At 38.8% G+C, this 23029-nt stretch overlaps 2 protein-coding genes across 3 annotated transcripts in view; both read right to left on the bottom strand.

Annotated features, from left to right (window-relative positions):
• Positions 1-636: 636 nt before the first annotated feature.
• Positions 637-3973, bottom strand: arl4d (ADP-ribosylation factor-like 4D). Its single transcript, XM_047376201.1, has 2 exons — positions 3821-3973; positions 637-2006 (listed from the first exon to the last, which is right to left on the bottom strand). Exon 2 carries the CDS (start codon positions 1892-1894, stop codon positions 1289-1291), a length of 606 nt encoding a protein of 201 aa, XP_047232157.1. The 5' UTR covers positions 1895-2006; positions 3821-3973; the 3' UTR covers positions 637-1288.
• A 6601-nt stretch (positions 3974-10574) lies between these two features.
• The window catches only part of tmem106a (transmembrane protein 106A), a 31641-nt gene continuing 19186 nt past the window's right edge, over positions 10575-23029 (bottom strand). For both annotated transcript variants that reach the window (XM_047376254.1, XM_047376253.1), the window contains exon 8: positions 10575-11004. In XM_047376254.1, coding sequence (XP_047232210.1) covers positions 10896-11004 — 109 coding nt within the window. In that variant the 3' untranslated portion in view covers positions 10575-10895. The remainder of the gene's footprint in view (positions 11005-23029) is intronic.

Here is a 23029-nt window from a genome sequence, read left to right as displayed (position 1 = left end):
TTAGGTTAAGGGTTATACTTATTTATATCCAATGCAGGTTTGATAAATTAATGTTTTTAGTTACTAGTCTGATATTTTGACCCCCAGTGCTTGTGTATCCCTGAACTCCAGTCAGCTTTTACCAAAAATTAAAACATATTTAAAAGCCAAAAAAGGCAGTTCAAGATCTGTTAATTTACTTACTTAGGATAACCTAATTTCTTTAAAAACAAAAACAGCCCTGGGAAGCAACAGCTTTAGACCGCTAATTGTTGCAGTTTCACTGTCAGCACTTGGCAGACAACAGAAGGTGGGAATCAAACTAAACAGATTGTTTCGTCTCTGATGGGGGAAGGGAAGGATAACATCCTCCATGCCTTAGCCTTGTTTATTGCACCATGAATAGTAAACCTGGCCATAGCTCGGGATGTTAAAATCTAAATGGGTCATGTGCAAACATTTCATGGATGTGGTGAAAGAATAGCATGTATTTTAGTTAGCTGAACTTTCATAGCGACTCTCCTTCAGATCAAGTAAACCCCAGAGGGAAATATCTGTTTCATTAGTTTGTGTCTGTGTAACCTTACTCAGCCTCCAAAGCAGAAAGATTGACTTGGTAAAAAAAGGAGTTAAAAAATAACATGGTCCTTGTACACGTTTTTGCTTTTAAATAAATCATTTATGTCACCTAAAATGCAGTGTTAGCATTACATTTTCCATACAGTCCTTAGATTTATTCAGTCTCTAAGTTTACAAAAATTTACAATTTGTATAAACTGAAACGTAACATCTGCATGTGCTGATGACAGGAATGTACTTTTTTTTGGTGAATTATTAATACTCTGAAACCACAGAACACTGTTTCATGTCGTATTATTAGGAAGAATCTCACATTTGTCCAGCACGCACACAGTAGCATTGAATAAATATTTCAGGAAGAATAAAAACAGTCCTCTGTGAAAGCCGGTGAAGGTTTTCTTCTCCAGAATCCTGCAATATAAATGTGTTAGTTCCTGATAGAAATCTTCTTTAAATCAGGCCTAAACAAGCACTTGGTGATGACTAACTGCTGTCAATATTAAATCGTTAAGCTCAGCTTTCCACGACTGCACCACCAAGAAAGTCAATACTGCTTCGGAGTTATGGCCAAGTCCATTTCTGCTGATCCTAAAGGCAGTTTGTAATTGGTGTTATTCTGTTGGCACAAATTGCTGTCCTTCAGGAAAAAAAGTAGCTCATTCAGCTTGGAAGTGTCCCAACACTAAGACGATCTCCTCGGGGTTATGCTCACAAGCAAAGAGCAGAGAGCTCACCTCTTTCTGTTTCGACTGTTCTTCACTGTCTTCTTCCTCTTCAGGATCATCTCGTAGAGTTTCTCCAAGCCTGTCTGAAGCCCCTGGCCGTCCACAGCGCTGCAGCCCTGCACGTGGTACAACGTGTAGATGCTGAGTTCGTGCACGGAGAGCAGTTTCTCCACCTCGCTGATGGACAGGGCTGAGTCCAGGTCCTGTTTGTTGGCCAGGATCAGCACCGGCACCCCCTGATTCTCTGAGGTGCGGGTGATCTTATGGAGCTCCACTTTGGCTTCCTCCAAACGCTCCAACTCTGTAGAGTCCACAACAAACACTATCCCATCTGTTCGCCGAGTGTAGGACTTCCAGAGGGGACGCAGCTTCTCCTGGCCACCCACGTCCCACACCTGGAAGTTTGTAGCTCGGGACGCCCCCACTGCTACCTTGATCTTCTCCATGTTGAAGCCCTTGGTGGGGATTGTTTTCACAAACTCCTTGAGTTTGAGCCTGTAGAGCAGGGAAGTTTTCCCAGCCGAATCCAGACCGATCACCACCACGTGCAGACGCTGGAAGCTCGGCAGGAATGATGTGTTGGGGGCAATATCAGTCAGCTGGTTCCCCATGATTCGGGCCAAAAAAATCACACCCACTGAGGAGAGGTGGCAGATTCCTGATTTAATCCTTTCTCACTTACAGGTCCTCACATGCAGGCGAGACTGGATGATGACCGGAGACCTTATCAAAACAGAGCGAAAGCTTGGGTTAACATTTAACAAAAAGATTACTTCAGCTTGTTTTCAATGTGAGAACTATTTCAGTGTCAAACAAAAGATAAGAGGGAAAAAGTCTGGATTTCAAAATCTGATGCAGCTTTATTACATCAGTGTGTCTCATTCTGCTAGAAAACAAAGGTCTCAAGGCTAGTGTCTTTCAAGAGCTTTCATAACCATTTGTGTTACATTACAGAAACAAGCTTCAATATATTTTATTGACATTTTATTTTATAAACCAAAACAAACTAATGAACAAATGAGAAGTGGAAAGAAAAACATAGAAACAAACATTTTTTTAAATTGAAATCTAGAAAGCGTGGTGTGCATTTCTAGTCAGTCCATTTTCACTTGGATACCCCTAAATAAAATCCGGAGCAACCAGTGACCTTTAGAAACGATCTAATTAATATAAGAAGTCCACACGTGTCTTAGTATGGCACACCTGGAAACCTACCAAGACATGGTTGTCTACTGAACTAACAGACTGAACAGGGAGAGCATTAATTGGAGAAGCAGGAAAGAGGTTCATAGTAACTTAGTTTGCCAAAACCCATGTGACGGATAAAAGACATATGTGGAAGAATTTATTCTGGTCAGATTAGACCAAAGATAAACTTTTGGTCTCCATGCATAATCAAACTTTGTGTAATGGAAAACTAACACTACACGTCACCAGTGTAGTTAAAAATTCATTAATGCTGGAAAAAAAACGTGTTAGATGCTGCAAAACAATTGAGACTGGGGCAGAGCTACAAAGTAATAGTTCGGATCAAAGCTTATTCAGGAATTAGAACGGCCCAGTCAAACTCCAAGCCTAAATCTAATCGAGAATCTGTGACAAGACTAAATAAAATGTGTTCATAGATTTTTCTGATTAGGTTTTAGATGAAGGGGCAAAATTTCCAGTTTTTAAAAGCACAACGCTGACAGAAACATACCCCAGAGGACTTGCTGCTGAAATTACTGCGAAAGATTGTGTACGGATATGAAAGCTTTCCATAGTTTTCCTTCAAGTTTTGCAATTTTTGTTGCTCTTCAGTTATACAGTATTCTGTGTTGCTGTATCACATACAATCCAAATAAAATGTGTTAAATTCATGGTAGTGCTCAGCCAAAACGGTATTTATTCATAATTTCGTTTAGATTAAGCTGTACGAAATGATACCAATTTTGAGTATTTAATCCTACATGACGAAGCCAAACAACAGTTAATTCGGCGTCCGCGGTTGTTAGAGTCTTATTTGCCCTAATCCTTTTAAGACGGTCAGAGCAGGAAGGCTTTTCCTTCAGGCTGATTGATTTCAATCCAGGGGAAGCAATATGTATCCAGAGCTTCCCTTTGCTCACTGTCTCTGCTGCAGCAGCAGCAGCTCTAATCCGGTTGTTGTTGACATCCTGATACCCAACAAAACAACTGCCCCTGACTGTCTATAGCCATTACAAGCGGATAACAGTGCAGTGCTGTGCGTATGACCCATGAAATGATAATTCTAAGGTTAGTTTAAAGAGGGTGATGCGGTAGACGTTGAGAAGCAAAGAAAATGCACCGTCATGTTTCTGATCTGATGATTTTGACCCTTGATTGAATTTAACTGTGAAGGTTAGATATCAGTGTTCTTCCTCTCCTTTGATAAACCATCCTTATTCAGGCTGCTGCCTGTTTAACTTGTCATAACATGAATATACCAATTAAACAACTTCACCGGTTCAATACCTATTTTCCAGACAGGCTTTCAGCTCTAAAACCACAAACACGTATTAACTTAATGACCATACCTGGTAAAATGTTGGAAATGATCATCCACAGGCGATAAACACAGCCATAGCTGAAAGGATCTGTTTATTTTCTCCCTGTCTGTGCAGCTGCTGTCCGGTCGAATCTCCTTCTGTTGGTCCTATCTGACTGAGGGATCCTGGAGACGCTCAAGCGAACACCACCTTCAGCGCGGGTGACGTCACGGCCACCTGAAGGGCTGCTCCGCGCCGCCTGTAGGCGAAGCTGTGTACTGCAGGGTGCAGGCGCTCTTACGTCCGAAGAGTCATTATTTGCATTAATTAGTTTTTATGCTGATAAGATTAAAACACAGAAAGAAAAAAATAACTAAATATATGAAACAAATATACTAACAAAGAACAGAATGAAACAATCCAAAAGAAGACTTAAATGCAGCATAAATGTGGATACATTTAGATAACATGAAACAATAAACAATAAACAATAGACCTTAAAACCGAACAACTGTAATCATTTAACTTAACTCAAAATACATTTTTTCTCAAGCTTTAAAAATATCAAAAAAAGAGGGACTGGAGTGTTATTTTAATAGACAGTGCTTTACAAAAGTATTCATACCTCTTAAGCTTTTTCACATTTTGTCACATTACAACCACAAACTTTCATTGATTTCATTAGGATTTTACAACTGAAACGAAAACAACACCTTTTTCTTTTCTTTTCTTTTCTATTTTTTTTTTTTTTTTTTTTTTTTTTTTACAAATACAATTATGTAAAGTGTGGCTTGCGTTTGTATTCAGTACCATGCAGTTAAGATATGTTGGAACACCTTTTGTTGCAGTTACAAGTATTTTGGTTTAAGTTTTAACAGCTTTGCCCAGCTAGGGATTTCAATTTCTACCAATTTGTCTTTACATCTCTACAGAATAACTCAAGCTCAGTCAGTTGTACATTCATTGACCCTAAGTAGCTAATGTTAGTTTTTAAGATAAACATGTCATCTTGATATTTGGGTAAAACAGTAAACATTTGTGGATTTTTTAAATTTCATCAGCAGGATAAAAATTTAACATTTTTCTCTCTGCCTTTTTTTTATTTTGTTTACCTAACTGATGACAATGTAAGCTTTTAACAACACTGTTTAATACAGAACACTGTACTCAAGAACGGATCTTTCTGTAGTAATGCTATGGCTCCACCCTGTGGCAAGTGCACTAAAAACAAAGACATGTTAGAAAACTGGGCAAACATTGCTAAAAATGCCTAATTTCTTTCATTCTTGATTTAAAATGAACAATTTGTACAACTCTTAGACAAAATAAGTTTACATCACAGGGCAACATAGAGACAAACAGGGCACACCCCTATATGCACATGCACACGCATACCTAAGTCCAAATTTTGAGAGACATCAATTAGAATCCAATCTTTTCAGACTGTACCCAGAGAGAACCCACGCAAGCACATGGAGAAATTGCAAACTCCATGCAGAATAACCCCGGCCTGGAATCAAACCCAGGACCTTTTTTGTTGCATGGCAACAGCCCTACCAACTGCACCACCGCAGAGTCCATTATTTATTTTGAAATGGAATATTTTTGAAAAGCCAGGCATGTATTTTTTCTCTTTACCGCGAAACTGTTAAACAAAACCAGTGAACTGCCAACTACCCTCAGAAATCACCTAATTAAAAAAGAGTCAATTTGTTTATTATGTAATCCTAGTATAAATCCAGCTGTTCTATGAAGAGGTTTGTTAGAGAACATTAGTGAAAAAACAGCGTTATGGAGACCAAGGAACACAGCAGACAAGTCAGGGAGAAAGTTATGGCAAAGTCTACCAAACTCAGCAAGGTTATCAAACAACATACCAAGCCTTGAACACCTCACAGAGCTCTGTTCAGCTCATCATTTAATGGAAAGGGTGTGACACGACTGCAAATGTACATGGCCGTCCACCCAACTGTTGATAGGGGATGCTTTTCTTCAGCAGGGACAGGGAAGCTGGTCACAGTTAATAGGAAGATGGATGAAGCTAAAGGAAGTCAATCCTGGGAAAACACCTATAGGACTAAGAGGACTGGGACCCTTACTGTTGATAAACCAGCAGATATCTGAGGCCCCTTAGCCAGCGAGGAGCCACAGAGGATAATTCCCCATAATAAGTCCAGCAGAGCCTGTGTACCCAGGACCTCAGATCGGCTGGGTGACAGTACGATGAACGTATGGTCCTACATCCCAACCAACAGATCCCCACCAATCTGTCTGCATTTCAAACTGATTTTCCCCACCCAGCAACACACATGTGGAGAAGCTCTCTCTGGTAATTGGCAGACTTTGGTCAAATGATTACCAGGGGCCAGAACAGGTGACTTTAAATCCTACCTAACAATGCTGGCTAAGCATAAATGTAAATACAGTAAGATTGTTATTCAAGCTGGCAGTATTCATGCCAGGTTACGCAAATCGGAGGTCACTAAGATTAGTGTTGCTTTGGTATGCCAGTTATCCAAAACAATATTGGATTCAATAATTTTCTCTGGCCCCTCCCTGTTATGACCAGTGACGACATCTTCAGCCATATGCTGTCATACAACTGTGGGTTTCTAGGTGGTATCCTGAAAACAATGTAGGCTACATTGATAATTGGCAAACATTTTGTGGAGACATTAAGACAGTACCTTACCGACGGTTGAAATCGAAAACATTAAAAGCTTATCTAAATGGAGCAAACCATGAAAATATCATAAAAATAAACAATACTGACCAGAAAATGGAAACAATTAAATGTGGGTTATTGTATATAAGATATCTCTCTTCAAAGACTTTGTGACTTGATTTGTGACAGTCAGATTGCTTTATTCTTTTTTACAGAAACCTGGCTGCAGCACGAGGATTATGTTAGTACAGTTATATAAATATATATATTTTTAATGTGTCCTGTTGCTGTGTTTAAGGCATACCATATGAAGCAGATGGTTGCCTACATGTGGCAGGGCAGTTTTGCTGTACAAAAAGGATATCTCAAGACAGTATTCTAATTGCACAATCACCTTTATTAATTATAGATTTAATCCAGTATCAGAGAAGGCAGGCCACATTGATGTTATATTAACCTGTGTTTGTATGCCCTTCAACCATTTAAGTAATGAAAACGGTTGTAGTGTGTTTGTATGTGAGTGAGTGAGTGTCAGTGGATGGTTAAGCATATGTGATGAGCAGATGTGTAAGTGTGGCGAGAACTGTAGAACGTCTGCAATCCACAGCACGTAAAAGCAACAAATCGCAGGTAGACTCAGCTCTGGAAGGCAGCAGCTGTCCCAGGCAGCCAGAAATAAAGGATCACCCCAGGTCAGCCATATGCCCAGGACAGACGTAGGTGGCTAGCAGGGCTCAGGAGCAGCAGACCCCAGGTCATAGAGGCACAGAGCGAGAATGCTGGGCCCCTCCATGGTGCCGTCAGAGACCCTAATCCAGATTGCAAGGCACCAAAACCACTTGTTTGTTGTTCTGTATCATACTCCAGACCCTTCCTTTCAATTTTATCTAATGTTGTAAGTGATGATAAGGTCATTTTGACATTCATGCTGACACTGAAAGTGTCAACAATAGATTAAAATAATCAGGCAGCATGGTATAAATGTCCACTGTCATGCTAATTATACTCAGCTATATTTATCCTAAAATCCTGATGAATCCAACCAGTTAGACAGATGACAGGCATGTCTTGAAGACTAAAAAACCTGGATGACTTTAAATTTTCTGCTTCTACATTCAGACAAGACAATCCCACATCAAGCAGATTCCTAGGATTTCCTTCTTTCACCTTTGGAATATTGCCAAAATTTGAAAATTCTTGTCCATGAGTGACACTGAAGAGAAGTCCCTGCATTTGTTACTTCAAGGGTAGACTATTGTAATTCTTTACTATCAGGACATCCTCAAAATCCAGTTACACTGGAGCAAAAGTTCTGATCAAAATTAAAGAGATTATTTTTATCGTATTTTAACTTCCCTTCATTGGCTGCTTGTTAAATCCAGGATAGAATTAGAATTAAAATTCTCCTTCTCACATATAAAGCCATCAGTTATCGAACTCCATCATACAGGTCCTTCTCAAAATATTAGCATATTGTGATAAAGTTCATTATTTTCCATAATGTCATGATGAAAATTTAACATTAATATATTTTAGATTTATTGCACACTAACTGAAATATTTCAGGTCTTTTATTGTCTTAATACGGATGATTGTGGCATACAGCTCATGAAAACCCAAAATTCCTATCTCACAAAATAAGCATATTTCATCCAACCAATAAAATAAAAGTGTTTTTAATACAAAAAACGTCAACCTTCAAATAATCATGTACAGTTATGCACTCAATACTTGGTCAGGAATCCTTTGGCAGAAATGACTGCTTCAATACGGCGTGGCATGGAGGCAATAAGCCTGTGGCACTGCTGAGGTCTTATGGAGGCCCAGGATGCTTCGATAGCGGCCTTTAGCTCATCCAGAGTGTTGGGTCTTGAGTCTCTCAACGTTCTCTTCACAATATCCCACAGATTCTCTATGGGGTTCAGGTCAGGAGAGTTGGCAGGCCAATTGAGCACAGTGATACCATGGTCAGTAAACCATTTACCAGTGGTTTTGGCACTGTGAGCAGGTGCCAGGTCGTGCTGAAAAATGAAATCTTCATCTCCATAAAGCTTTTCAGCAGATGGAAGCATGAAGTGCTCCAAAATCTCCTGATAGCTAGCTGCATTGACCCTGCCCTTGATAAAACACAGTGGACCAACACCAGCAGCTGACACGGCACCCCAGACCATCACTGACTGTGGGTACTTGACACTGGACTTCTGGCATTTTGGCATTTCCTTCTCCCCAGTCTTCCTCCAGACTCTGGCACCTTGATTTCCGAATGACATGCAGAATTTGCTTTCATCCGAAAAAAGTACTTTGGACCACTGAGCAACAGTCCAGTGCTGCTTCTCTGTAGCCCAGGTCAGGCACTTCTGCCGCTGTTTCTGGTTCAAAAGTGGCTTGACCTGGGGAATGCGGCACCTGTAGCCCATTTCCTGCACACGCCTGTGCACGGTGGCTCTGGATGTTTCTACTCCAGACTCAGTCCACTGCTTCCGCAGGTCCCCCAAGGTCTGGAATCGGCCCTTCTACACAATCTTCCTCAGGGTCCGGTCACCTCTTCTCATTGTGCAGCGTTTTCTGCCACACTTTTTCCTTCCCACAGACTTCCCACTGAGGTGCCTTGATACAGCACTCTGGAAACAGCCTATTCGTTCAGAAATTTCTTTCTGTGTCTTACCCTCTTGCTTGAGGGTGTCAATAGTGGCCTTCTGGACAGCAGTCAGGTCGGCAGTCTTACCCATGATTGGGGTTTTGAGTGATGAACCAGGCTGGGAGTTTTAAAGGCCTCAGGAATCTTTTGCAGGTGTCTAGAGTTAACTCGTTGATTCAGATGATTAGGTTCATAGCTCGTTTAGAGACCCTTTTAATGATATGCTAATTTTGTGAGATAGGAATTTTGGGTTTTCATGAGCTGTATGCCAAAATCATCCATATTAAGACAATAAAAGACCTGAAATATTTCAGTTATTGTGCAATGAATCTAAAATATATGAATGTTAAATTTTCATCAAGACATTATGGAAAATAATGAACTTTATCACAATATGCTAATATTTTGAGAAGGACCTGTACATAGATCTGATTGTTCCATATGTTCCTAACAGAGCACTTAGCTCCCAAACTGCAGGTTTACTGGTGGTCCCTAGAGATTCTAAAAATAGAAAGGGAGACAGATCTTTTAGTTATCAGGCTCCTCTTCTGTGGAACTACCTTCCAGTTTTACTTAGTGAGGCAGAAACCCTGTCTACTTTTAAGATTAGGCTTTAAACTTTCCGTTTCATAAAGCTAATAGAGTGGCTTAGGTTATCCTGAGCTATCTCTGTAGTTATACTGCTAAAGGTTTAGGATGCTGGAGGACATTGCCACTTTCACTCACTCTGCGACATTCTCCTACTACTCTCCAGTTTCGCATTACTTGCTATTGTTTTAACTTTTAATTTGCCCCGAGGGGGGCATCGGCTGAGCTACTGCTGTCAACAAGTAATGTTCTCCTTCTATAGATGATTGGCCCTGTCTTTCAGTGTTTAACCATGTTTCTTTCCTAGACATAGATATTCGCTGAGCTTTTACGTACTCCTGTTTTATACTCTAGACTTAAAAACTGGCTTAGAGCTTATTTGCTCAGCTGTCTCTCTCCTAGATGTAGCCACTAAAGGAGCAACTCTAACAGTTTACTTTTCTTTCAGACAGAAAGTACTCCTGGATCAGTACTCCTGTTTCTTTTTGTGTGTGTGTATGCTCTGTCCTCTCAAACCCCCCATTGGTCATGACGGCTGGTCACTCACAATGAGTATGGCCCTGCTGGAGGTTTCTTCCTGTTAAAGAGTTTTCCTTTCAACTGTCGCTACATGGATGCTCGGTATGAGGGATTTCTGCAAAGTCAACGACAGAGGACTCGATGAAATCTGCTGGGTAGACAAAGTTTACAAACCTTTTAACCAATCTGAATAATAAACTGAATTTGACTGCATTGTTTGATAACTAGGATCAATTGGAATGTCCCTGACTTGTGATCAATATGATTTTGAATTGACTTTCTAAATTGCCATGAGATTACGTGTTTTGAATTGGCACTGATGGATGAATGGATGGATGGATGGATGGATGAAAAACAATCAAAAGAAACAAGAAAACTCATGGAGCCTTGGATGAACGTCACTGTTTATTAAAGTGCAAATAAAATCAGAATTTACAGAGGTCAACTCTGTCATACAAAAAAGTAAGATTTTTAAAACATAAAAAACAGTACAATGCATACAGCTTTAAACAGAGAACAGAGCTAAAGTCATCTGTGATAAAATCTACAGTTATATTTAAAACATCAATGTGCGTAAGATGGTAGTGACTGATTAAAAGCCTTTGGACTGTTAAAATACTGGAATTAATCATATATGTCATTTTAACAGTACTCAATCACACATTAAAAATAGAAGTAGAATGCCATTGTTGGTGTTTATAGTTTAGGTTTCATCATCTCACAGGATGGGGTGTAGTTGAATTACTCCCGCAGTCAATGTACTCAAAAACATCCTGTGAGAGCTGCTCCACGTGAGACAGGTAGGAAATATTCATGGTTATTCTAAGGGGAAAAAAGGACAAAAACAGACACATTAACAACATCATCTTTGATTTTATTTAGAGTGAGGATTAAAATAAACTGTTATATCAATGATCATATACAGTTGTTAGGAATACCCTTTCTTACTATTACTTATAGAGCTGTACACGAGCTTTTACACAAACACCATAATGATAAAGTATGAATGCTAATGCTTTTACTTTTCTTAAGATAGGATAAGAATCCTCACTGATGCATGTCAAAAGGAAAAATGACCTACAGTTTGACATTAAGTTTAAAAGAGACCAATTGAGATATGAAAGACATTAAAATAATAGCAACTAATAAAAACTAGATTCTCCATTCTTAAAAATAAGGACTGACTGCATTAGGAAAATGCAGATACAACTAAATAAAGCTAAAGTAGAATAAAAACATCCAGTCATTATAATCTTGCAGAGGGATACAACTCAAATTGTTATGAAACCAGATGATTAAAAGAGAACAGTTTTATCATGTTCAGACAGAAATATTTGTAGGAAGCAAACTTCAAGGGCAACCCCTTGAACTAGACAACAGTAATACAGATCATCGGGCACAATACACAGCATGGTACTTTAAGACACAAAACTATGCACATCCCTGTTAGGATTAAGTCCAGAATAAATGTATCTTTGTTCTTATTGAAAGCAAGAGCAGGATGTTTTACAATAAACAAGTAAAGACAACCTAGAAATATGAAAAAGTGTACATGAAAGTGGGAGGTAAATTATTCCAAGTTTATGGAACTTTGAACTGAAATGCACAAGGCGGAATTTCTTTCTTAAATTATTGTTGCAGGAAACAAAAAGATAACTGATCAGTATTTCTCAGGCTACATTCTTACCAAAATGGGATTAAGTATTGTTTTAAGTATGAAGTAATTAGGAAATAGATACATGTAAAAGTAAATAACCAATGAAGTTTTCTTCTGATATAGAGAGCTAACCAGTTCAAGGACTCACACATAAAGCAGTGATGAATCCTATATGGACACCTCAAAAAATGAATCTACAGTGACTATGATATATAGCATTGAGAGGATGAAGTTTAGCATTGACATAAAATAATATCTGTGTGTTATAGAATTTGCAGAATCAGTTGTGTGAAAACTCCTTTATGAACTGGAAGGGAAAAACATTCTACAGAACAATAATGTGGCAATTTTAAGGCAACAAGCTTACAGATATTAAGATTTAGGATTTCAGCACAACCAGTTAGACTTTAGCTTTGTCCGAATCCAAACGTTGGGTTTTTCCAAAAACCTCACAATCAACCTCAAATAATTACAGTGATTAAACTTAGCTAAACTTTCACCCCTTTAAGACTTACAGATAGGAGGAAAAAATACTGTTAACTCTCTGTAGTTTCAAAAGAATACACCAATCATTGCCTTCTGACCAGATTAAATATGATGTCCTATATTTAAGACTTTTCACTGAAAGTGTTAGGTGCATTGATAGATACATTTGATTTAATTGATGGCACAATAAACAATTGCACAGACTTATTTATGCGTAAATAGGTTTATTGTGGCAGGCTTAAATATACATTCATTTTTCAACTTTCACTTCTTACCCAAAGGGTAACGAGATGCCATTGCTAGACAGAATACCCTTTTTCCTTTTCTGATGATAATGATTCCCTTTATAACTAATCTATCTGCATTCAATATTCTAACTTAAATGTCGTTAATATTTGTCTACTTTGCTGAATTCACTACCCAAGTTTGTGATTTTGTTTTGTTCTTGTTGGATTGTTGTACTGGGACGGTTGTATGATCCAATTGTTTATTTTCAGGCTGTGCAGGTCAAAATACTCAAGAGTTAATGATTTTTCTGGAAAGATTATTGAAGAGTCGTCCCACTATATTGCCTGATGAAGTGAGCAATAATCCTAAACATATAATTTTTTCCTAGGTGAACAAGGCCTGAAAAGGTGCCAGGGAGCAGCCTGATAAATGGGTCCATTGACACATTATTACTTAGGACATAAGTTCCCTGGGGTTCAGAAACGGTATGACTGGGAAGATTGGGGTTGGAGGATGAGGAAAAAGTGTGTTTGAGCAGGGTGTCACAGGAATGAATGAAGGCCCAATGTATGAATGATGTATTGATGTGGGCCATCTGAGTGAAAGGTTCATGAATTGAATGGTATGTTTTGGATATTGTGAGCTCAATATTTGTTTGGATTTTTGATTCATAATTGTGTTAGGAAAACTAATGAACGTCTTGTAGTGCACCAAGTTTTGCTTTCATATGCTTTTTCTGTAGTGTAGGTGTTCACTATATGTGTTCGTGTGCTCGCAGGTTGAAAACACTATCTGGGTTTTAGTTTCAGAGGTGAAAACTTAAATTTCTTATGAATTTTCTTGAGGTGAAATTGATCTAAATTCTCGTTGAGGTGGGAACAGAACCAGAACCTGTCATTCTGCCATAGGTTTCAGATTGAATAATTTGATGGTAAAAGATTTGGCCGCCCAATCTTCTTTAAGAGGGGAGGCTGAAGCCTCCCCTTTTAAAATGTTTGTCTACATTTCTGTCTGAATACATGTCTTAAATGTTTGTCTGACTAACTTTTAAACTTCAGAGTGAAAAATAGTAATAATAATCCTAGGATGGAAACACAAAAAAATGGGAATATTTGGCTAATGACATGATGAGTGATCAGATGTTTAAAGGAATGAATAACTAAATGATTGAGGTTGTCCAGACTATGAAAATGACTTTTATCTAGTATTGGGGGTATATGTTATGGGGAAGGACCACAAAGGCCTAATTAGGTAGATATAATCATATTATTAACAGACTTGAGAAGAAAAAAAAAAAAAAAAGAAATTGGCTACTTTGATTAAATGATGGAACTAATGTGAACTAATGGAGTCCGTGGTATTTATAAAAAATCCAGTGTTTAAAAGAAACAGGGGTAGTTCAGTATAAAGGCCCAAATTTTTTACTGGAATAACAATGTTTTCAGACAGGGAGGGGATAATGCTTATGAGTAGCAAATTATGTTAAGATTAATACATAATAAAAATTCAGAGTCAAAATGAATGGAATGTGTAATGTCATGCATAATATGTGTTATAACTTAGTTTGTGTGTCTGTTTTTCTGTGTATATGGGTAGACGGGATGAAAAAATAAATAACTGGAAATTATTAAGAATTGAGTAAATTAAGGTAGATTATATATGATATCAGGGTGGATTTATGAATGGGGCCTTTACCCTGGACCACTCAGAGCTGGGAGTGTCTACAGGTCCTTCTCAAAATATTAGCATATTGTGATAAAGTTCATTATTCTCCATAATGTCATGATGAAAATGTAACATTCATATATTTTAGATTCATTGCACACTAACTGAAATATTTCAGGTCTTTTATTGTCTTAATACAGATGATTTTGGCATACAGCTCATGAAAACCCAAAATTCCTATCTCACAAAATTAGCATATCATTAAAAGGGTCTCTAATCGAGATATGAACCTAATCATCTGAATCAACGAGTTAACTCTAAACACGTGCAAAAGACTCCTGAGGCCTTTAAAACTCCCAGCCTGGTTCATTACTCAAAACCCCAATCATGGGTAAGACTGCCGACCTAACTGCTGTCCAGAAGGCCACTATTGACACCCTCAAGCAAGAGGGTAAGACACAGAAAGAAATTTCTGAACGAATAGGCTGTTCCCAGAGTGCTGTATCAAGGCACCTCAGTGGGAAGTCTGTGGGAAGGAAAAAGTGTGGCAGAAAATGCTGCACAACGAGAAGAGGTGACCGGACCCTGAGGAAGATTGTGGAGAAGGGCCGATTCCAGACCTTGGGCGACCTGCGGAAGCAGTGGACTGAGTCTGGAGTAGAAACATCCAGAGCCACCGTGCACAGGCGTGTGCAGGAAATGGGCTACAGGTGCCGCATTCCCCAGGTCAAGCCACTTTTGAACCAGAAACAGCGGCAGAAGCGCCTGACCTGGGCCACAGAGAAGCAGCACTGGACTGTTGCTCAGTGGTCCAAAGTACTTTTTTCGGATGAAAGCAAATTCTGCATGTCATTCGGAAATCAAGGTGCCAGAGTCTGGAGGAAGACTGGAGAAGGAAATGCCAAAATGCCAGAAGTCCAGTGTCAAGTACCCACAGTCAGTGATGGTCTGGGGTGCCGTGTCAGCTGCTGGTGTTGGTCCACTGTGTTTTATCAAGGGCAGGGTCAATGCAGCTAGCTATCAGGAGATTTTGGAGCACTTCATGCTTCCATCTGCTGAAAAGCTTTATGGAGATGAAGATTTCATTTTTCAGCACGACCTGGCACCTGCTCACGGTGCCAAAACCACTGGTAAATGGTTTACTGACCATGGTATCACTGTGCTCAATTGGCCTGCCAACTCTCCTGACCTGAACCCCATAGAGAATCTGTGGGATATTGTGAAGAGAACGTTGAGAGACTCAAGACCCAACACTCTGGATGAGCTAAAGGCCGCTATCGAAGCATCCTGGGCCTCCATAAGACCTTAGCAGTGCCACAGGCTGATTGCCTCCATGCCACGCCGCATTGAAGCAGTCATTTCTGCAAAAGGATTCCCGACCAAGTATTGAGTGCACAACTGTACATGATTATTGGAAGGTTGACGTTTTTTGTATTAAAAACACTTTTCTTTTATTGGTCGGATGAAATATGCTAATTTTGTGAGATAGGAATTTTGGGTTTTCATGAGCTGTATGCCAAAATCATCCGTATTAAGACAATAAAAGACTTGAAATATTTCAGTTAGTGTGCAATGAATCTAAAATATATGAATGTTAAATTTTCATCATTACATTATGGAAAATAATGAACTTTATCACAATATGCTAATATTTTGAGAAGGACCTGTATATAGGCTAAATATGAAGAAATTGTTTTTCATTAACTCTGTGTTAACCTCCTTCAACAGGAACCAATGTGATGGAAGGTAGTTTTTCAGTATGGTCAAAGGATAAATGGATGCTACTTTAAAGATGTTCAAAAATGTATTTTGTTAAATGGGGCTAGTGTTTTGTAAATCATAATTTACAAGAAGATTTGCGGTTGTCGCCAGTCCAATATGCAGCTCATTAAGCTCAGTAGAGCTGGCGGGAATGTGTTTTTCTTCTAACTTTGATTGCTTTAATTTTGCCACTTTGGGGCCTGTTTGAATGATAATAATTGGAGGTGCTAATTAACTACAACTTGACTTAATCTATCCAGTAGTTGCACATAATTCTGTTTATTAGAAGACTAACCCTCCCATGGAGGCAGTACCAGACATAAAAACCACATGTGACCTTCTTTCGGGGCTGTTTTGTCACTTCAATCACCAAGGACGGAACATTGGTGTTCCGGAAGCGCCTTCCCACTTCTGGCTAGGGGCCACTAACAGGGCTGGATTTCACAGCCTGGGGTCACACATTAGGAGGTTAGGATATTCCTCTTAAAGATCTTCAGTGTTTTTCTTAAAAACACTTTGGCTGTGTTGTTGGTTCTGAGTGAGCTGGAACTGTTTTGTACCCTTGGAGGCAGAGAAATGGTTCAGAATGGTTTCAAGTGAGATTTTGAAAACAGATTAAGACGTGTTATGGTGATGCGACTGCAACTGTGATAAGTCCGGGAGGGGAAGATATAATCCTCCAAAAAGGCTGTAGCCCGGAAACAGTTCTTGAAAATTTATGACAAAATTATGACTTCACTACATTTTTCTGCTTTTGCTTGTTTTTTCTCATACTTAGGTGTTTCAGATTGTCAAAGAAAAGAAACATCAGAGAAACGAAACATCAAAGAAACACTGCACAGCAAATGATTGGGTAGTGTCCTGAGAACACCCTCTGACGGGATTTTCCTAATAGCTGTCAAGGTGCATTCAGATACATCTCGTACACTGTATTGCCTAAATATCAAAACATCTCCAAACTGATCTAAACCTTTTTCTCAAATGTCTACACAGTCTTCTTAAAAAATCCTAAAAAACAATGGCCATTTCAAGTGAGTTTATTGTACAATCCATCCATCCATGCATCCATCCATGCATCCATCCATGCATCCATCCATGCATTCATCCATCCATCCATCCATCGGCTATAACTCCTTAACCTTTTTATTCATTTGTTTCGATTGGAGTGAATCGAAATCGTACCGAACCATGGCTTTAAAACCAAAGCATGTACCGAACCATGATCTTTCTATTACCATTACATCCCTTGAAATTAGTTATCTTTTAAATAATATTATCACTGAGATGCACTTATAAGATCACTTGGCCACTTGAGAGAATTTAAGTGCACCCTTCCATCAAACATTTTGACAGGTGGGCGGGACTTCCGGTGAGGGCGGGACTTCCGGTGGGGGCATATGGGCGCCATGTGGTTGCCATGTGGGCAGGGGGGGTGTGTCCAAGGGGCGTAACAGTGGATGTTGATTGGTTGTCGTCATTAGGGGCGATACCTTAAATGAGTCAATTAAAACACAGGGGTGTGTTTAAGGGTGTTACGGGGAAGGCCTTAAATGAGCCAATTAAAACACACAGGGGTGTGTTTAAGGGTGTTATTAATAATCTGTATGTTTTTTCAGGCGTTAATACATCTAAAAAACAAAACAACAAAAAAAAGACATGCATCCTTTTATATTTTTAAAGGTATAATCAACTTAATGTTGACCTATCACATGAAATCCTAATAAAGGAACTGTGTAACCTGACAGAATTGTAAGTTAATTTTTGCTTTACAGCAGGACCTATTTGTTGAATATATGAGCCAGTCTAAATCCGTTCAAAATAGAAAAGACCTAAAAAAGTAAATAAAAAAAAATTGTGCTTCACTACATCGATGGAACGAGAAAAACCTTCAGCTTCTGCGTCAACATACTGGAAAAGCAGCTGAAAATAGGTAAGACGAATATCAGATTAACAGAAAAAAAAAGAACATCAGTATACTGTTTCCAAGTTACAAATTGACTAGCAATGATGTGTTTGTTTTTGAATCATGAGAGACTCCATTTTAGGAAAAAGGAATGATAATTTAAGTTACCTGTAGCTTTTCTAAAAAACATTTTTACTTTTTCATCTTAGAGTTACAGGGGGTTACAACTGTTAGGGGCAATGTCAGGAAAGGGGCAGTTACGTCTGTTTCTTAGATAACATATCACCTTTGAACTCAAGAAGGGTTTTGGTCTTAAAAACATAGGCAGCTGAAATAGGTAAGACGAATATCAGATTAACAGAAAAAAAAAGAACATCAGTATACTGTTTCCAAGTTACAAATTGACTAGCAATGATGTGTTTGTTTTTTGAATCATGAGAGACTCCATTTTAGGAAAAAGGAATGATAATTTAAGTTACCTGTAGCTTTTCTAAAAAACATTTTTACTTTTTCATCTTAGAGTTACAGGGGGTTACAACTGTTAGGGGCGATGTCAGGAAGGGGCAGTTAGGTCTGTTCCTTAGATAACCATATCACCTTTGAACTCAAGAAGGGTTTTGGTCTTAAAAACATAGTCTTTGCAGTTGAGATAACACTGTCATGTTCTGGTATAAATACTGTGTGTAAATGTTGGGGCTCTGTTTCATTGGCTAACCTCAGTGTCAGGGTCTTCAAATGCTGAATGTCTTTGAACCATAACACTTGTTACATTGAAAATACCAGTACTGACAAGAAAAAATGTCGGTAAATATTTCAGGAAACCCGGAAATTGTGGCTTCTACTTCTGATAATTCACAAAAGCACAATGACATCTTAAAACGTAAGTAAGTAAGTATCATTAAATGCATGTGAATGTTCTCAATTTTTGTTTATATATATTGTTTATATATATATATATATATATATATTTTTGTTTCTTTGTCATAGAACCCACCGCTGATGACCTTGATGATTTCATCTTGACACAATCAGATTATGGTAAGTAAATGTTAAATGCAATAATATATATATATATATATATATATATATATATTATAGTTAACCCTTGACAATGTTTCAATTTATAGATTTGATGAGAGAGGTAAACCCGAATGATCAAGTTGGAGGGTTCAGCAGCTGGAATCGACACTCTAAATTGAGAAGGCGAATTATCTCCAAACAAGAAAAACTCGCAACAACTGAACTTTCTTCTAACACAGAAATTACGACAGATTCTTTGAATACTCCTCCGCCAATTATCATCATTTCCCCTGAAGACACACCGGATAAGTTACCGGCACCTCCAGAAAGTAAGTCCTAAGAACTAACTGTTTTTCTTTGAGAGTGAATGTATTTTATTTATGTGTTATTAGAGACTTTTGTTTTAAACCTCAGATAAAACTGTTTACAGATTCGACTGAGAGCTCTGTGGAAGACATAGTTGTCGAGCAGGAGCAAGGTAAGGAAATAAAAATTAAATAAAAACAATATATATATATATATATGTATTTTAAGCATAGTTCAATAAAAATGTCATATAAACCTGTTTACAGATACATCCAAAGATGCCACATTAAATCCGCCCACCAGAAGGTCGCTTTTCAAAGATCAAGACAGCTTTCAGCAGAACGGCACAGTTTCAGTCCAACAAGAAGTGAAATCTGGAGGTTTTACCGCAAAGAATCGGAGTAAGATTAAAAAAAAAACTTGTGTATTTTAAAAACTATTTTCGTTTTATTTATGAACGCTGTGCTGCGCAGCGTAAGATAACTTTTTATTGTCTTCTGTTTTTACAGAATATTTAACCCCGGCCAAAAGACAGCGACTCTTTGCGCTACAATCCCTAGCAACGCTAGTGAGTGGTTTAATGAACGGTACGTTTTAATTCATACATACATACTGAATTAATTTTAATTCCCTTTTTTTTTTCTTTTTTTTTTTTTTTTTTTTTCAGCTTTAATGTGATTATTTCAATATATATATATTTATTATCTTTTTATTTATTTTTTTTCTTTATCTTTCCAGAGGCGACGTTGATGGTGGAGCAGATTTCATCGAGACCTGGACAGCGCAGGAAGACAGTCTCTACAGCCTCACGGAATCTTCGTAATAAGACCTCATCGTTAACGCTTCTGGCTGCATGTCAGATTCTGTTAAAGAAGCATTTTGGTGACATCAAGGTGATTTTAAACTGAACTGATCACTGTGTTTTTTTTTTTTGTTTTTTTTTTTTTTCTGTAGGTTAGTTTTTTTTTTATTTTCGTTTCTTATGTTCATAGAAAATGGATAACCGAATCAGACTTGCCCTGGATGAAATAAGAAATTTAGTTAATGAACTTAACGAAATTCCCGTTAATGCAGAAGAAAATAGCACACCGTCTCCACACAGCATTGAGCAAAATGATCCACCTGACACTCATCATAACCCCTCTACGACACACTCCGCAGATCATCACGGGGGTCATTTCAATACGGGAGTAGCGGTTAGTTCTGATCAAGTAATCAGACTTGCCCTGGATGAAATAAGAAATTTAGTTAATGAACTTAACGAAATTCCCGTTAATGCATCTCCTGCTAACAGTGAAAATTTAATAAATGAACATCAGCACGGTGACGTTTTAAACGTAATCAATCAGGCTCTTTCCGATTTGAACAGCGAACCGTCTCCACACAGCAGCATTGAGGAAAATGATTCACCTGCACACGCCGCAGATCGGCACTGTGACGTTTTAAACGTAATCAATCAGGCTCTTTCCGATTTGAACAGCGAACCGTCTCCACACAGCAGCAGCATTGAGGAAAATGATCCACCTGACACTCATCATAACCCCTCTACGTCACACTCCGCAGATCATCACGGGGGTCATTTTAATACGGGAGTAGCGGTTAGTTCTAATCAAATAGAGCGAGATCCTCCAGCTGTGGTTGAACGTGAACATTTTAATAACCATGAAATAAGGAGACCTTTTACCATACCGCCGCCCTGTCCAAGTGACGTTCCAGATTTAGCAGCATTCTATACAGACATCATGCGTATTATAATTGAATTAGCCGACGCTGCGAGATCGTTAACCAGACGTAACGACGTTGTGCAGCTGGAATTAGTGGGTGAAAATCTCAATCGTCACATCACATTTACTGTTACAGATGATGGAAATATGATCCTGCCTGCTTTCGAAAACTTCCTCGACGATTTAGTACAATCGAATGCAAATATACCTGTAGATAATAACATGGAATTTGTTCTTCAGGTTGTTAATGACCCAGCAGGAGGTTCTAAGCGTAAAGCTGCAGGAACGTTAGACTGTGAACTGTTTAATAAGAAAATGCGTCATTTGTATATTATAAACAATACCGGTAATCAGTTATGTTTTGCAATCAGCCTCGCACACGTCTCTGACCCTGAGCTCACGGATCACCGTGCTGTAGAACTGGGGAGGAGATGGCACCATCAGGCAGGCCTTGACGAGCAAACAGCAGTTACTTTTAGTGATATTGGTAAATTTGAAACCATTCTGAAGAGAAAAATTGTAGTGTTTCACAGAACCACGGGCTCTACTGCTCTGTGTAAATTTGAGACCAGTTTCCCCGATCGTTCAAACCCTCTGTTTTTGCTGTTATTTCAAGGTCATTACTATGGGATAAAAAATCTCAAAGGTTTTATGGGGTGCAGATATATTTGTAATTACTGTTACGCCAGCTATCAGAATGCCAATACACACCATTGTGAAGGTTATTGTCCAGTGTGTCGAACATATAAATGTATGCAAGAGATTAGCAATCCTGTAAGCTGTGCAGGCTGTCAAAGAATCTGTCGTAATTCTTCATGTTTCAGCAGACACAGGGAACCGCGCATCAGAAATAGTGCTGAAAGGCCTATCAGTGACTGTGAATTGGTAAAACTGTGTAAAGTATGCAAACGGATATACGTTATTCCAATCAGTAAACCGAATAAACCACACGTGTGTAATGTAAAATGCAGTATTTGCGGTGAAAATGTACCCCCCAGCCTAGACGTTACATGCGATGATCATAAGTGTTACATTCTGCCTTGCAGTGCAATTAATCAGCTTGATGATAAACTGATTTTTTATGATTTCGAATGCCTCGTCAATGACAGCGGCGTGCATACCCCCTTTCTGGTCTGTGCTAAAACGTTGAAAGGTGATGAATGGTACGCTTATGGACTGAATTGCACCCAAAAATTTCTCCTGCATTTCAGGAGGCCAATGTACAAAGGTTACACCTTAATAGCGCACAATGCGCGGGGGTACGATGGTTACCTGATTCTCACAGCAATGCTGCAGTTAGGCATTAAACCACATATCGTCATGGTAGGGAGTAAAGTTCTCTGTTTAACCGACCCTGATTACAGGTTAAAATACATTGATAGCCTGTCCTTCATGTGCATGAAGCTTAGTGCCATGCCGAAAGCGTTAGGCTTTACCGATCAAAGCAAGGGTTTTTTCCCCCACCTATTTTCCTCTGAACAACATCTCCAGTATGTAGGGGCTTTTCCTCCTCCATCCTGCTACGCTGTAGAACGCATGAGTCTTCAAGAACAACAGGTGTTTAGCAGCTGGTACAGAGAAGCGAGCAAAGAGGTCTTTGACTTTAAGAAAGAAGCTATTCGTTATTGTAAAAATGACGTTGAAATTCTTTTTCAAGGATGCTTAAAATTCAGAGACGAGTTCTTTAAGGAGACAAGTGTGGATCCGTTTAAAAGTATCACAATAGCATCAGCCTGCATGAAGGTTTTTGTAACCAATTTCCTTCCTCCTCAAACCTTAGCCATTCCATCACCTCTGGACTACAGACGTAGCAGTAAAACGTTCTCCAGCGCGTCCATTCAATGGCTCGGCTGGATTGCAGACAGCAGAGCCATATTTATCGAGCATGCATTAAATAGGGGTGAAAAGAAAATCGGGCCATATTCAGTGGATGGGTATGCAGAGATTAACGGTGTCAAAGTTGCGTTTGAATTTTATGGCTGTTTTTTCCACGGCTGTAAAAAGTGTTACATGCCTCATGACAAGTGTCCGTTGAGAGGGGTCGCATTTGAACAGTTTTACGCAGCCACTGTTGAGAGAAGCAAGGTGTTACAAACT

This window comes from Girardinichthys multiradiatus, chromosome 10 (genome assembly GCF_021462225.1).
Source record: "Girardinichthys multiradiatus isolate DD_20200921_A chromosome 10, DD_fGirMul_XY1, whole genome shotgun sequence".
NCBI lineage: Eukaryota > Metazoa > Chordata > Actinopteri > Cyprinodontiformes > Goodeidae > Girardinichthys > Girardinichthys multiradiatus.
The sequence above is the reverse complement of the archived record's forward strand: the minus strand, read 5'-3'. Positions and strand labels throughout refer to the sequence as shown.